The sequence below is a fragment of the Helicoverpa zea genome, chromosome 14, assembly GCF_022581195.2.
Source record: "Helicoverpa zea isolate HzStark_Cry1AcR chromosome 14, ilHelZeax1.1, whole genome shotgun sequence".
Classification (NCBI taxonomy): domain Eukaryota; kingdom Metazoa; phylum Arthropoda; class Insecta; order Lepidoptera; family Noctuidae; genus Helicoverpa; species Helicoverpa zea.
In genome coordinates, this window is record NC_061465.1 from 4,626,264 (window position 1) to 4,643,874 (window position 17,611).

The following is a 17,611-nucleotide window of genomic DNA, read 5'->3' on the forward strand; positions in this document are numbered from 1 at the left end:
CTCAAAGTCAATATAAAAATGCTTAGAGATTCTAATCAATAACCTTCCGTGTCATAGTTTAACTGAACGCACAGTGATGTCGGTTAGTTTAAACAATCATTCAAACGTTTACAAATTGATAAGTTTGTTACATTTTACGGATGAACTTTTAAAGGTCAATAAAACTATATAACAACAAAGTTTTCAGTAAATTGTCGTTTTCACAAAATTATGAGTAAAAGCGCCATACTGGTAACTTGGTTTACATCATGGATTCAATTGAGTCATCAATTAAGTGTAATCCAGTGATATTGTGGTCTACCGTCTTGTTAGCTCACCCCTCCAGCTGTGTACCTACTGGTATAGATAATGTTGTACAATGTTCACGGCGCGAGGAAGTGCCTTGTCAAGCGAATAATACGGCAAATTGTCCTTCTTGGGCCTTCAGGCCACTCCTTGATAGTCTGCAGCGTTAGTATGAATTACCCAAATCACCTCTGTTGATACGATAATGTATGCACTAGGACTACTTACGGCTTTATTATGAGTATGGAACAAGATATACATTTATCACATTACGTTTTATTGACATACGACACTGATGTTTGTTTTGAAACGTGTTGGCGTCGAGTTCAACGTTCGTCAGCGCAATCTTAGACGATCTATTTTTTATTTTAAATAAGGCCTGCAATGTATGTACTAACAATAATTACGTTCGCCAGAACAAGATTAAAAACTTCTTGTTCACGTAGAAGATGAAAATACTCGCCTAGCTACGGTTGCTCTTTAGTAAATTTAAAAGAAAATTCTCTGCAATTATGTAGCTTAATTCTGTATAATTTATTACGACAAAATTAATTTTAATCGCACTCATTCTATCAATTTATCTTTAAAGGAATACAGATTAAGAGGTCTATGCGATCGCAGTCGTAATAATAGAATGTTTTATAAGAACAGTCTTGTGTCTGCGACACTAGGTTTAAATTGGAAGCTAGGTAAATAGGTCAACCGTGTTACAATTTTAGCACTAAAATCCAATACAAAAATGGAATCGATTGGCGCGGTTAAATATACGGACATGATAATGACATGCAATTACTTAAATCAAAATGGTGGTTTATAAATTACTTAGGTACTGACTTTTTGTAGTAACAACTTTGAGATTTCAAATGATTGGATAGTCAAAGTAACATTGATTTTCCTTGTGGAGGAAAAAGTAAACTAATAGGTGTTATTTTATTTTGAAATGTTTGGGATTTTCCTGAACGTGATGTAATTTTTTACAGGTGTTTAACAGGCTTCATTATCATATTTTACTCGTAGGTGAATGATCGTTATCAGTCTATATTTAAATAAATGTACAGTGTAGACTTTATTATATTTTATACATATACTTATATCTATGTGGATGTTTTTGGCGATGAAACATTTCGAGACTGCACGTGTAGTGTCGCACTTTTGACGTCAGAATGAGATGCACTTTTGTTTAAAGAAAAGTAGGATGGAATTTATTACTTACAAAAACATTAATGTTTTATTTTTATACTTTAAACTTAGAACGTTTTCATACAGGAATATCTAAATTAACAAAGTATGCGATAATCGAATTATGAAAATTAAAAAATGCAGCTGTAGAGGTTATAAGTAGAGAGGTTCGTTGCCAAAGTAGGTCACTGCTGTTGTTAGATATGCAGAGGTAATTACAATAATGTGAATATGCAAATATTGTTCTTGAACTTTAGTTTTACTTAATTATATGTTCCATCGTTAAAATTTATACATTTTGTCTAGGATAATTGCGTGTTTTTCATGATCACATTGCGGTGTAAACTAAAATGCTGTAAAGCACGCATATGTACTTAGGTACATAGCGTGTGTCTAGAAATAATGTCAGGATTTTTTATTCATGTAAAGTCTATATTAACTTCAAAACGAGAAAGGGATAGCCTATTTGGTCCTCAAAATAAACTGGCCACACTACTGTGGCCTTCATGCCCAACATGCCCTTTTCAGATAAAAACTACCTAGACCCTGATACTGCGTATACGATTAAATGTGTATTTAAACATATTGTACAGATATGTTTAAATATAATATGTTCATGTCGCAAAATATCCCTTACCTATCTTTATTCACATCACGATTTTTTTAACTCTCCAAATTAAAGTATATCCACTAAATTCTGGTCTCCAAAATGTTGTTATCAAGTGTAGACTCTTCTGCTAACGACTTATTTTTTTTTCTGCACAACTTGAGTGTAGGCTGAGCTTTAAATCCTATCTCAAGTGGCTCTTAGTCATTCCAAATGGATAGCTAAAGCCGTAAAGGGCACATATCAAGTAGAAATGGAACAAACAAAACTATTAATTTCTAGAAGGTTCTGTTCACTTGAGACCGATATGAGAGCTTCAAGTATGTTATTGTTTAGTAAGTCGAAGTGAGTGTATTTAAGGTCACGTAAACAACGGTCTCTTGTTGGTATAGAAAACTGTTGTTTCGATACTGTGACAAACGGCACTGTTGTTTGGTTCAAAGCTTTTTTGTTAAGTGCCTCTGGGCACTAAGTAACCTGACATGAGATAAGGCACTTTAATTTGTTATTGGATAAGAAAAGGTCAAAAACCGGATTTTTTAACACGCTTACTTTACTAAAAACTTTTTTTCACCTGTGTCTCTATAGGCCTATGTGCTTATAAAAACTGCCCAGTGTCTCACTTTGTGGTCCCACATATCCCGAATCTCCCGAATCATACAAGAAATCACCTCAATAATTCAGCTATTTCAGCGTGAATATTTAGATGTACAAATACACTCCTGTATTTTGCAACATAACTGACTTAAAAGTAAACAACAAAATGAAAGAATGGTATATTAAACTTATTTACTTGAACTTTTGACTTAAGAGTACAAGCGATGATACTTAGTTCTAAAGATTTATATTCGTTCGATGCCAAAAATGTTTCTAGATTAATTTTCTCTCTCTAATCTACTACATTGTTGCAGATTGCCGCATTGCCTAGAGATTATTTATTTACTAACAATAATAAACGTCTATTTTAATACGTCCGCACTTCTACTTATACTTACTATTACTTATAGAGCTTAATCAATTAAATGAGATTAAAGGTGCATTCCACCAACATGTATACCTATATCGTAGGTATAAAGTGACCCTAAACACTGAAATAAAACAGTCCATGCTAGTTTCAAGCAATACTTTTGCGAGAAATATTCACAAATAAATATCTTGTTGAAATCATCGAAGCTCAATTAATTCATTTATTTGCATGTGTTGTGTCGAGTAGACTTATCTTATTGGCAATTAAAGTTTCGTAAAAAACCATTTGCCATATGCATAAGCGTTACGAGGCCATATTTAATAGCAACCGGTTGAAAATAGCTAGAATTAACATCTAGACTGTTTTTGTACATTTACTTATTATTCGGACTTGTCATTTTAAAAACAAAAGAATAACTATTTATTCTAGCCGATGCTAGTATTGTATAAATGCTGATTTGGTTTTAACGAACATTTTATACTGAGCTTTGTATTGTCCGTTAATATTATTAGACATAAACAAAGCAACAATGATGTAAATCTAGACTTTATTGCCTATGTTATGACAGAAGTTAAAATATTATGTGAGGTCAGGACATATTGTTCTTTGTTTCTTGCATGAGTGGTAATGACTATTACTACTCACAAAGCCAGCAAAAAGACAATCTGTTTATGTAAAGCACTGATATTCTGACCCCAGCATAATTGGGATTCTGAAGTAACTCAACGACGCAGTTCAATTTTATAAGGATTCGCCGTAACTTGCGCAATTTAGTCTTTATACCTTGATTTCGTAAGGGCACGTTAAAACAAAATACTCATTCTATTTACCCAACCATCAATGTTTTTTAGGGCGAACAACGAACGAATGCTTAATGTATGTTCTAGCTCCTTTTATAATATAGTTGTGAATAATAAACAATTGTTTTTTTCTTTTCCAGAGAAACACCCTGCATCTTTACATTTCCCACCAAAGAGGTCCATTCTACAAGGCCGAGTTCCAAACAGAGTTAGACCTGAAAAGGTTCCACATAGCAGACGTTACTGACAAACGTATATTCGTCTCTGTCATGCACACTGATTCTCTGGCTAACCTGTATGTGTCAGAGATAAGCAACAATTTCACTCAGTACAACTTTGTATTGAGCTTGGAGCAGATATTGTGCTACTTCCCTGATGCTAATTGGAAGGATAGCTGGCTAGAGTAAGTACTGGTATTTTAAATATAGAACATTTTTTTTTACTTGTAGAATAATAGCCACTCGGTAGACAACACATAGAGTCATTATAAAGGTAGTTCAAATATTTACTTGAGGGTATGAAGTTACTAAAAAGTCATCAAGTTAATCTATCAGAAAAATATTTTGAAACTTTCCATCAATGTATGTATGTACATGAGAGTTAAAATTGAAGGGAACGACATTGAGATATTATCATTAAAAAGACCTTGACTGCATGGACACAGAGTAATTTGTTGGCAGAATTTATTTATATCCATCTCAGGAATGTCGGTTTGAGGTGACATATTTTTATGAACGAACCAAACAACAACATTTCACAACGTAATACAGGTACTTGCTTTGTTTTAATACCATGTTATTTTCAGGGACGTGACAGAAGATCCATTCACGGATTTGTACCGCGTGGAAGGGTTGAAAGGCATTTACATAGCGTCGAGGGTTGACTCAAAGGCGCCCGTCTCAACACTTGGGCCGGAACATCTGATCTCGTTGATAACTTTTGATCATGGAGTCACTTGGTCACCGATCAATCCGCCCACTGAAGATGAGAATGGTATGTTTATCTAACATAGTTATACTCAATGTTTATCCAATGTAGTATATGATCTCTCTTTTGTTATTGGGAGATAGGGTCCTAAAGGCCTGTAAAATCATTCTGCTACCGTGATTGGATAACGATATTTGAACTTTATGGTTTGTTAGATTTTTGTGTCTAATTTACTGAAGCAGTAAATTACAACGAAAACTATTTACTGTGGAAGAGAATCCAAAAAAAAACAGTGCGATTGGTGATGGAATAATATGCTTACTTTGTATGCAGAATAAGTAAAAGCTATTGCGTCTATTTCGAGGTTAGTGAACGTGTAAATTATCTAACTAACAGATACTACTTTACTACCCTCAGACAACTCGTTACGTATTCTTTGTCAAAGTATTTAATTCGGTCTGCTATATCAAGTACCTACATGTTATATAAGTACAAACGGCCTTGTTGAAAAAGTGTTAGAACTTCATGCAGGCTGGCTGTTACATATACATATTAATGTGTGAGTGTTAAACACTCTCACAAATGCATAACTGATAGTGGTGGTTATTAAACATGAACCAATCATAATATGAATTAAAGAAATAATGATGTCAAGTGCATTGAAAATGCATTAGTTTGTACATGTAGTTAAATGCTTTGCCTTGGCAACGAATTTTAATTGTATTTCCTCTTCATTTACAGAGGTCACTAATTAATTATTGTTTCCTTATTTCCTTGTGATTTCATATACCTATTTAAGTATTCTAGATATTTTAATGTTAAAATTAGTGCGAACGTTTTCTGTTTACAATAATAAGGTTAAACTTTATTTCGAGAAAATTCCGTAATGCTTCACGAGTGTTTCTACCTACTTCATTATAAGTAAAGCCAAGTTTAGGTTCGCGCAAATCTAAGGAAATGAGAAAAACAGAGTAACAGTGAAGCATTTAATGTTTTAATAGGATTATTTGAAAATTGCCTATTGTTTCTTGTTAGGAAATATGCCCAGGAAAGTATATAGCGCTTATAAATCGACTTTATATAGGTTTTGCTTCATGGCAGAAAAAAAATATCATCGTTTCTCCAATGTAGTCTTCATGTTTACTCTCTGCCTGTCAGTTTCCAGAATATTCGAAATAGTTACTTAAAAATCACTTCAGTTCAATTTTCAAAGTATGTATACAGTTGTTTTAAGAAAACCGACGTCCCTCTTGGCTTTGAACTCGGGTCTAAATACTGTTTCTTTTGTTTTCAGGTAAACCATTGAATTGTCACATTGGAAACTCATGCAGTCTTCACTTATGTCAGAAATTCAGTCAGCTGTACCCAGTTACAAGGTAAGATAGCGCATTTTATACTATACTTTTTAATTTACTAGAGCTACTTTATTCAAAAGTAAACCTTAACCCTGTGATATACAGTGCATATTCGATAAATTCGATAAATGTTGATGATAATGAATTTTCCTGGTTCAATTTTTGATTGACGATTGCTTTGTCCGTAGCTAATTTAAGTTATTCTTAATTATTATTAGTTACGACCGAAAACAATCGGTCATCAATCGTTTTATATATCTTTATAGAATAAACAGGTTTTTTTTTATTCAGGAATCTAAATTAATATTAGTCAGTTACATCTACATCATGGGTTTTCCGATAGAAACTCTTCTAATAACTGTGGAGTTATCATTCGTTATCGCAAGCATTAGTCAACCATTCCTAGTTAATTCTAACAGTTTTTTGTTAATGTGAAGTAGGTACATAACTGATTGTATTTTTACTATCTATCTTATTTGATAAATATTGCATCATATTTTGTTTCGTTAGTCCTCCTTATTAACGTTCTGAATGACTTCTTAAACAGCTCAATATTAAAACTGGTTTTGTTATAAAATGCTAAAATCTACTTCTATGATCAAACCACAACAAATTTTCCCCTCATGACAGCCAAGTAATTTTGTAATCTGTGACCAAGTTCCTAGACATTTGTTTACAGTATGATTCCTCTACGGAAATAATTAACTTTTATCGTCGGTTAAAATATACAAAAGAAATTATAAACAACATATCGTATTATACCTTTATCTTCTTAGCAGCAAAGTCACCTTGAACTCTATGCCGGTCGATAATTCAATTGACATGCCCCTTCTGACGATATAACATATCTGTTTACTGCATAGTTTGTTGAACTATTTTATATAGGAAGAAGTTATTTATACACCTACACTTTTGTTATTGATGCAGTCAAATACTTGTCCATGATTGTTATAAACAAAAATGCTCATGATTCAGAAACCGGACGGTAGTATTTGTCGATTGACTGCTTAGTGCCAGGATAATTGGCTGTATGTTTCGGGTTCTTCCCCGGGCACAGTTAAATTGTTTCGAGTTTAGGCTGTGACGAAAGTCGGGGATTCAATGTATGCGGGCTGCCCAAAACGGCATTGTTGGCGCTCACTGAGGGAGTCCTATTTTCAGTAGTGGACCGCTACATGGATGACGATGATGTTTGTGAAATATATGCAACCACGAAACGTTTTTCTATTCATAAGAAAAAATATCAACGTACGTTAAATTCTAATTTCGAAAGAGGTGGCATTTTGAGTCTTATTTTGCTGTTATGGAGATATTTCCTTAAACTAAGTTATTCATACTATTCATGATTTATTTATAAGACACACAAATGGTCACGAGTTGACAACACTAACTTTTGTAGTCTCTCATATTTCTTGGAAAGATGTGTTTAGTTTAAAACTATGCCCTGTTAGGACATTGGACTGTATGATTCATTGTCTACACAGTTCGATTGCTTTGTTAAATACCACAAATTACTTTATATAGCTGGATAGTTTAATAGGAAAATAGCACATAAACAACTGTTTATAGTTCGGCCATTCAGAGAATGCGTTCCTGACACGTCGCGATTGAACTGACGACGTAACTTTGCAATGGCGTTGCAGTTACGATAAAAATATTTTTGCTGGTTGTTTACCGTTTTAACAATTGAGGAGCATTAAAACAACATTATTATATCAATAATCAATGAATGTTATAATTTTGTGCCAAACTGAGTGTCAAATAACTTGGTAAACAATATTTTTCTAAATCTATACTGCGCTATTACAAGGTTATGTCAGCGGTTTATATTTTGTAGTGCTGTGCTAAAAATAACAGGCAAGTATCGTAATCTGTTCTTATACAGTTATAATATAAAATAATACGTTTTGATTTTCTTTTTAAGAATTGGAAAATAATGGACTATAAGACTTAATTATAACTTTTATGAAATATAAAAATAAAACTATGACCAAACCGCATTTTTATACTTAGATTAAAAATGGTAACCCCAAATGGCGTTATGGGCCGCCATTTTGTGACGCTAAAACAGTCGTCCGTTGTCGTTTCGTGCGCATAGACCACGTTTTTCAAGTGTTTTCGATCTGTTTTTATTTGATTACCCGGCTTTTGTTAGACCGAGATATCAGGATTGATTCTGTTATTGATAATAATATAATTATACATGTAGGCGAAGATGATGATGAAGACACCACCTCCTCAAGCAAATCGGAGTCTGATTAATATTCTGTTCGCACATTCAATTCAATGTACTTGTAACAAAGAATAAATAAAACAATTTTATTATATGAATATTACCTTTTTTTGGTTTCCACTTAAATAACTAAAATATAAAACAAATGATTCCGCCAATTTAAAACGAAAATAATCTTAAAATAATGCGGCGGTTCATTTTGAAGGAACGGTAACGAACTCAGTGTTATGTTGTGCCCATCACTAGTCGTGACTAACTGATAGGTGTCAGGAACGCATTCTCTGAACGGCCGAAGTATAGTTACTATAAGTTTATTGTTTAATGCATAAACAATGATAAATCGAATAATACCTACATTACAAAGACTTAACTACATACTTATTGCATTTGAATACATGTACAACGCGTGCCGATAAAGAATGGGATTAGAAATCGCGACAGCTGTATTCAACTCTCGCTCATGTGCTATAGTGTATGAGCGAGAGGTAAATACAGCTGTCGCGATTTCTAATCCCATTCTTTATCGGCACGGGTTGTACTTGCATTTTAATCTAACAGACAGTGTTGTATTAGTCATAACAAAACTGAAATTCAACTGTTAGTAATGTACTTTGTTGCTAACTAAAACCAGATTAACTAAAAAATAAAACATACATGACTAATTGATAGGTACTGTTACAAGGTCACTATAGAAATTGATAAACATAATTGTGTTAAACGAACAGTATGGGGAATGGATTAATTTGTCGGTCATGAAGTATCAAATTAACCAATTAATAATTGACTAATTGTGTTTTTTTTTTTATATAAAAAATGCTGATAAAGTTTAAATTACTTGCAGCCCACCAGGAAATGTGGTTGCGAATGGTGTGAGGTAAACTCTCAAGAAAATACGAGTGAATTATAGTACTTTAACATTTTGCTTTTATTTTATTTTGCACTGCACGGACATCATATTAAGTTACTCGTATTTAAACTTCATTTTTATATATGATTTTTATTGTTGTGATATTATGTTGAATTCATTAAGATTTTCTTCACCCATTTGTCAATAACAATAAAATATTTCAGTTTAATGTTTATTAGTGTGTCAGTAGAGCACAGTAGAACTAGTTTAAATGAACGACTTTGTTTTTTAGCATGGTGTTAGATTTGTGGGGCATTGGTGTTAGATCATTGTTTTATCTTTGATAGTACTAAAGTCCCTCCTTTAGAGTGGAATAGATCTGCTGTCGCGCATCTTATAGAACGGAAGTGTCATAAAACATTTTCTATTCTAGGTCAGCAAGTATTATGAGCTCGAAATCGGCTCCAGGCATCATAATGGCAACTGGCGTTGTTGGAAAATCTCTCAAAGGTATTCCCGGAGTGTACATCAGTAGGGACGCCGGCCTCACGTGGAAGAGGATACTCAAAGACTATTACTTCTTTAACTACGGAGACCACGGCGGCGTCCTCGTAGCCGTCAAGTATTTCAAATCTCGCGGCGAAACCAGAAAGATATTATATTCCACAAACGAAGGCATCGAATGGAACTCTTATCAGTGAGTCATTTGTTGCATTTTATGTTATCATTATTTAATTAATTTATTTGCCGTTACTAACAATGATAATTTGTAGGTTCAATGCCGATGACCTGCGGATCTACGGGCTGATGACCGAGCCTGGAGAGAATACCACGACGTTTACTATGTTTGGGTCGGCGAATGAGCAGCATCAGTGGATTATAATCACGATAGACCTGAGAAACACTTTCGCTCGTAACTGTGGTGACGAAGACTACAAGTACTGGTCGCCGTCGCCTCCCAACTCCTCAGTGTCTTGTGTGCTCGGCACAAGGAATACATTCCAGCGACGCGTAGCCCATACTAACTGCTACAACGGAATAGATTACGACAGACCCTTCAAGAAAGAGACTTGCGAATGTAGTCGCCGAGATTTTGAATGTGATTTCGGATTCATGCTAGCCGGCAACGAATGCATTCATAATAAATCATCCAAATATGACCCTTACGCCATTCCCGCTGATTGCCAACCGGGACACTTCTACAAGCGCACTAAGGGTTATAGGAAAATTGACGGCGATGTGTGCACGGTCTCCGGGTACTTATCTTATGTCCCAGATATGATCCCTTGCCCTATTGAAGAGCCAACTGAGTTCTTATTGGTAGCTTTGGGCACTAAGATCGCCCGTATAGATTTGTTTGACAATACCACAATTTACCCCGTAGTCAATGAAAGGAATATAGTAGCTATCGAATTTGACATGAAGAACAACTGCATATATTGGGCTGACATAGAATTGGACAAGATCAGTCGTCAATGCTTTAACAACGGTACAGCTGAAGAAGTTATTGTTGACAGAGACTTGGCTAGTATTGAAGGTATGGCGTTTGATTGGATTTCTAACGTTCTATTCTTCGTTGATGGATTGAGGAGAAAGATTGAAGCGGTCAGAACTGATATGACAGGAGATATCAGAATGAGGGTCACGATTCTAGACTCGACTGTTCTATCGAGACCACGAGGTATTGCTGTACATCCTAAAGCAGGTTACCTGTTCTGGACCGACTGGGATAGGAACAATCCGTCAGTATCGAGGTCAAATCTTGACGGTACCGACGTGAAGAAATTGTTCGGCAAACCAATCGTTAAGTGGCCTAATGGGATAACGATCGATCAAATGGCCGAGAGAATATACTGGGTGGACGCCATGGAGGATTACATCGCCAGCTCCGACTTAAACGGCAGATACTTCAGGAGAATCATGTGGAATGATGGCAGAGTGACGCATCCCTTCGCCGTCGCAGTATTGAAAGACAAGATGTATTGGGACGATTGGAAGGTTAAATCGATATTTGTGGCTGACAAAGATTCTGGATCGAATGTAATGACGATTAATGACTCGTTCGTCGGTTTAATGGACTTGAAAGTGTTCGCACATTTTGTTCAGCACGGCAGTAACGCGTGTTCGTACAAGAATACGAGTTGCGATGCGATATGTTTGGGAGGGCCGGGCAATACCTTCAGCTGCCTCTGTCCCGATGGGTTGGTGATGAATCATGGCAAATGTATGTGCAGTAACAACACTGAGCCGTACGCTAACATGACCTGCCCGGAAACTGCAGTGTCTACTTGTGGACTGGTAAGTAGTGTAACACCGTAATATTATAAACTTTTATCATTTTATCTAATAATACTCCAGCAAAAGATCCTCTTAGAAAACAATGAAATACCATAAGGCAAGACCAGGAGCGATTGATTGCATAACTCTTAAATGTAGTTGTTATGTAGTGTTCGGGGACATTTGCTTATTTAAGAGTTCTCCCGACTTTCTATTATTTCAGTTAATTTACATACTTTATGAGTATGCCTTTGTTATGAAGTGTTATCTTTGCTATCAATGTCCCACGTCATACGTAAGGCGATTACGTGATCTAGTAAAACTGATATCTAAATAAGGATTAACGTGATTTATCATTTGTAAACAAAAGAAAATGCGAATAATAAAAATAGAAAGTACCTATTTTTAGTCTTAACATTTACCTTATATTTGATTTACCATCCTCATCCTTCGAGCCTTTTTCCCAACCATGTTGGGGTCGGCTTATATTTGATTGACCAACTTAACAAATATTTCATCAAAACTAAAATTAAATAAAAATGTCAGTTAACTCAACTGAGCTGAGTTGTAAGCTAAATAAGACATCATTTTTCGTGATCTGCAAACTGCATCGAAAGGAGAATGACCACGACAATATGGACCACGGTACAGAGTTGCGTCAATACGAAAGTTGTTTTAGATGGTTTATAAATTAAACCAAATAACCATTTTAGAATCAAAACCCGCATTTCCAAGGTTTTTTAGAAAACGTAACTTAACCTCAAAATAGAAATATCCGTCGTGTATAGAGGTAAGTTTATAGGTCATACTTTGGAGAGCAGATTAATTAGCATATCTGATGGAATAGAGACTAAAATAAATAAGTATCTTGCCTTTATATTTCCTGTTAAAACAGTTACAAATACAAAAAAGGAGAGCTGTAAAAAAAAACAATAGAATTCAAAGAGATTGCAAGATTCGCAAGATTCGAAGAAGATTCGCATTGACATTGGACTTTTTGACAATGACAATTCAATTTGAGACATCAACACCAATGTTGCCACTTGAGATTCTAAATGAAAATCGATTACTCGACGATTTAGTTCTATAAACATTAATTTAATAAAAAGGTTCGATTTATATCAAAACGAAGCAAGATAAAAAAAAAAACTATGCAATCATTCATTATGTATCATTAGCCAACAAAGTGAAATTGCTTTAAAAAGTTTTGAAAGCAAAATAATACGACTACGACTACTAATTATTTCACACCACAGTAGTATCATCTCGCTTTATTATAAAAAACCCCGCAATTTACCTTTCCAATGACTTTACATTTATATTAATTTGTTATCGTATACAAAAAAAAAATCGATTAGAGTTGTCGTCAATATATTTACTTATTTTGATTATGGCAACACTTTAACGTAAGAAAAGCCGGCAGTAAGTAATTCATTTTAGCAGAGCAATTTCATAACTTATTAAGTTTTCAAAATAAACCCCTATACAAAATTGACATTCTAAAACTTCAAAAATCAAGAAAATAATTGTAATATAATTTTTATCTTGATGCATGAGAAAAACCAGTACCGTTGATGGTCATGATCCTTTGTTTAAACAATTTAACGTCGACTAAGCTAAATAGTACCTAACTTTTTAGTAGTATACCTAACTTTTTAGTAGTTTTATGGTTAAGCTGCCTTAGACTGGAAATCGAAACCAACATACTAGATAAAGGCTAGCCAGATGATGATGAATTTTATTCTTAATTCTTCAGGACCAATTCATGTGCAAGAACGGTAAATGCGTATCATCATTTTCGCGATGTGACGGCAACAACGACTGTGGAGATACGTCTGATGAAGTCGGCTGTATGTGCGTACCTCCCATGATTATGTGCGACAACTCGCGGTGCTACCTACCTCATTGGAGGTGCGACGACGATATCGATTGCGCTGACAAGAGCGACGAAAAAGGTTCGTATTGTTTTTCTTTTTTTAAACGATGACGTTAAAGGAGGTTTTCAGTTTGACCTCTATGTGAACCTGTTTGTAAGCTATTATCTCGCGTTTGGCTTGAATTAACCGGTTTTCAGCATAGTATTTTTTTCCTTATGACAACTTGTGTGGTAATTCCGAAGTGTGTCTTTTAAATTAAGAACTGCTAAAGTGGACCTAAGCATATTAACAAAAAAAATAATAATTAACTAACTTTCCTGGGTAATAAAAAATCACAATTCCAAGTATATTGACATTAGTACACAATGATTCACGCTACGCTACACTCTAATATCAAGCCTGTAATAGGCATGATGACAGTAATCAAAAATCATTAAAATAATATATTTATTAAATTAAACTTGAAGCTTGGAATATAAAACGCGCATTGTTTTCTTTATTAATAATGTGATTAATATGTATTTTTATAAAACAAAATTACGAAATAAGGCAATCCGCCATGATATCTTGAACACCAATCAGAGCTCGTGACGTCATCTCTGAAAACAACTCGCGCGAAAGCGCGCGAACGTCACATTTCGTTATTGTGAACTTCCACTGCGATCTTTGTTTTTATTTAATTAATTGTGTATAACACGAGTTATGGAGCCCGGATTTATCACGGCAAACAGCGCTAATTTGCCTAGAATTGATATCATAATGCTGGGAGAGTTTTTGGCATCAAATAAAGATTTTTGTTCAGCTGAATTTAGAAATGTTAAAACTTCCATGTAAGTATACTAGTTTAATTAAAAAAAACTTCCATGTAAGTGTATTAGTTTAATTAAAAAAACTTCTATGTTAGAATCTAGAGAACTATGTAATAACTTACATCAAAGTGATCTTCACAAAAATAAAGTTGTACCCTGGGCAATATTGCTTTTGAATCTCGCCTTGCAAGTTTAAGCCACTTGTTTCGTATTTTTTTATTGTGAGGAACGTACACAAATAACTTATCAGGAGTTGTTTTGGATGTGTTCTTACACTGGGGGACCCCACAACACCTATGCACTTTCGAATTCATATTTAATAACACAAAAAACTTAATTATTGCACGAGCGTTGTTTACTTGCGTCTTGTAATTTCAGTCGTGACGTCACAAGTGACGACATGACACTGACAAGCGTTTTCGCGCCGGATTCAAAGTGGACAGAGAAAAATGCAATTATTTGATAAAAAAACTTCGCATTTTCTTAAAATTAATAATTTTTCATATAAAATAGACGTATACCTACATCATACAAAGGTATTTAAAAATTTGTCATCATGCCTATTCAGGTACGTGACGTAGATACATTTTGTATGATAAAACATGAAATATCAATTAAATAGGTATACTCTAACATTATAATTATCTATAATCATACCCATATTAACCCCCGCAATATTATCTATACTTATATTAAGACTGAAGAGTTTGTTTGCTTGGACCCGCATATCTGGCACAAGTGGCCCGATTTCTATAATTCTTTTAATGTTAGATAGCTTATTTAACGGGAAAGTCTACAGACTAGTATATACTTTTTTTCTGGAATAATTCCCAATAGATGTAAGTGAAACTGCATGATGAGGCGAGTAATATTATAAATAAATCTTGAATGTCTTTCAGATTGTGGGCCCCGTAACTGCACAGAGAATAAGTTCCAATGCGACAACGGACATTGTATCGAGAAGCGATGGGTTTGCGACGGAGATGACGATTGTAGAGACGGATCTGATGAGAGGAATTGCACGGTAAGTGCTTTAGACAACAAGAGTATAGTTGCCGCCAAACTTAATGACGGCTCGCAGCTAAATTCCGAGCACAGGGACGCGCATGAGGCTCAATCCCTTCGGATACCTTTGCTACCAGCAGATATCCAATAATGTTTTGTTCGCAGCGTCTTGTACGTTGTTCACTGACTACAAAAAGTTTGGCAAAGACTTAAGTAGGATTTTTAAATAAGTCAATCATCATAATCATCATTATCACATACTTCATGCTCGTATGAAAATAAACTGTGGTTTTATGATTATGTTCTAAATATCTTTTAAACGTTATGTATATTTATCCAACATAGTGCATTTAAAAATACTACTCAATTCTCTGTTCAGTGAAGTTGTAAAAAAAAAACTCGAGAGATAGTGTATCGTAATTTCGCCGCATGACGTACACGTCAGGATGGCCGAGCGGTCTAAGGCGCCAGACTCAAGGTACACCTTGCTCACTGAACGTGAGTGCGAGTTGTTCTGGTCCTCTCTGAGGGCGTGGGTTCGAATCCCACTTCTGACAAACTTTTTGGACATGTTTGTGAGTTTTTTTTTGTGAAAATTTCGTCATGCTAATTGTGAACTTAAGATAACTTAGCAGTACTTAAGACATTTTATACTTTGATTATTTTAGTTTTTTATACATGTGTACTTACACTTGTGCATTTATTTTTAGTAATAAGCACATTATTTTATGTTAATATAATTCATTGTCATGTACGCTAGCAGTAAGTTATGACATAAGTACTGTGTGGCGCGTTTGAGTGTTTTTAGTCTACAAAAAAGTCCTTCTGGAACGCGTACAGTCGTTATGTGATGACAATATGTAATGTCAAACTTGCATAATAATAAACGAATTTATTTCATCTCATTGCTTATCATTTTTTATTTCATTTAATTGCAATATTATTACGAAGAGTGACCGACGCGACGTAAAACATGTTCTGGACAATACTATAAGTCGTATCATTAGGGTTCATACTACTCTTCATGATTGGCAAACCCCTTCAAGAGCTAAAAAAATGTAAAGCAAAATCAAAATTCGACAGGTTCAAACAAAGCGTCCAGACATTATAGAGAGTTGTTCCGGCAACGGTTTCGCTTGCACCAACGATAGTACTCACGACGCTCACCCTTGCATTCCCAACTCCTGGGTCTGTGACGGGGAGAAAGATTGTGACAACGGAGAAGATGAGAGCGAGGAACATTGTAAGGACTCCACTTGTGCTCCGACCATGTTTAGGTGTCCCAGTGGCAAATGTATCTTCAAGTCTTGGGTAAGTTGCAGTCTTTTTATGCTTTTGTCTGTCGTTATTCTAGTAGTACTGCAACATAAAAATAATGCTTTGTGAAAATATTTGACAAATTTTAAAAGCGTTTTTCTTCGTAGGTATGCGACGGCGAGAACGACTGCGGCGATGATCACCATTCAGATGAGAAAAACTGCACCAACACCAATCATTCGAAATTGCTCCCTATCCCCGGGACAGATAAGCCTAACTTCCCTAGCAACGGGGCCTGTTTGGATTGGATGTTCAAGTGTGACAATGGCCAGTGTTTGCCCGACTGGTGGAGATGCGATGGCGTCAACGATTGCGGAGAAGATGACCGGTCCGATGAGATCGGGTGTGGCATGCCCGAACTAAGACCGGTCACGCCCGAGCATCATACGCCTATTACCAGAAAGTGTGGGAAGAACGATTTCACTTGTGCCCCTGGTAAGTGTTACGATCCGTGTGTTAATGATGTCTAACCCTTGTACTCAGCGACATTTAATGATGACTTAAGTCACTCCTTAGTGAAGGATTTCATTGACAATCCGTCACTGAGGAGTAGCTTAAGTAACCATTAAATATCTCCGAGTCCGGGAGTCAGTCTCATTGTAGGTGTTCCAGTGGTCCTACTTACATGCTAAAAGTCGTAAACTGTGAATGTCATTAACTTCTTTATATCAATCTACTTCTATACCAATACAGACGATTAGGAGTCTTATGTACGTCCGAATACGTCCTTCAGGTCTATGCATACCGTTACAATGGGCCTGCGACGGCGCAGTAGACTGCCTGGACGGGTCTGACGAGCGTGACTGCCCAGCACGCGGCGCCATACCTCCGCGCTGTGGGCTCGTGGAGACGCCGTGCCGCGACGGCAGCGCCTGCGTGCGCACCGAGCAGATCTGCGACGGACACTTCGACTGTGAAGACAAGAGCGATGAGATGAACTGTCCTGGGACCTCGGTAAATATCTACGTAGTATAAAACAAAGTCGCTTTTTTGTCTCCATCATTTTCCCAGCCTTTTTTTCCAACAAAGTCAAAGTCAAAGTAAAAAACGTTTATTGAAAATAGGCTAGTTTTTAGCACTTTTTCACGTCAAATAATACAAAAAGACAGCACCCCCAAAACGCCCC

At 35.6% G+C, this 17,611-nt stretch overlaps 1 protein-coding gene and 1 non-coding gene across 3 annotated transcripts in view; both read left to right on the forward strand.

Annotated features, from left to right (window-relative positions):
* LOC124636582 (40S ribosomal protein S19a) overlaps positions 1-17,611 on the forward strand; it is a 40,638-nt gene that overhangs the window by 13,624 nt on the left and 9,403 nt on the right. For both annotated transcript variants that reach the window (XM_047172736.1, XM_047172734.1), the window contains 10 exons: positions 3,979-4,241; positions 4,644-4,831; positions 6,060-6,141; positions 9,634-9,897; positions 9,974-11,498; positions 13,234-13,432; positions 15,063-15,187; positions 16,252-16,479; positions 16,593-16,920; positions 17,219-17,439. In XM_047172736.1, coding sequence (XP_047028692.1) covers positions 3,979-4,241; positions 4,644-4,831; positions 6,060-6,141; positions 9,634-9,897; positions 9,974-11,498; positions 13,234-13,432; positions 15,063-15,187; positions 16,252-16,479; positions 16,593-16,920; positions 17,219-17,439 — 3,423 coding nt within the window. The remainder of the gene's footprint in view (positions 1-3,978; positions 4,242-4,643; positions 4,832-6,059; positions 6,142-9,633; positions 9,898-9,973; positions 11,499-13,233; positions 13,433-15,062; positions 15,188-16,251; positions 16,480-16,592; positions 16,921-17,218; positions 17,440-17,611) is intronic.
* Trnal-caa lies at positions 15,609-15,725 on the forward strand. Its single transcript has 2 exons — positions 15,609-15,646; positions 15,681-15,725. It is a non-coding gene; the product is annotated as a tRNA-Leu (tRNA).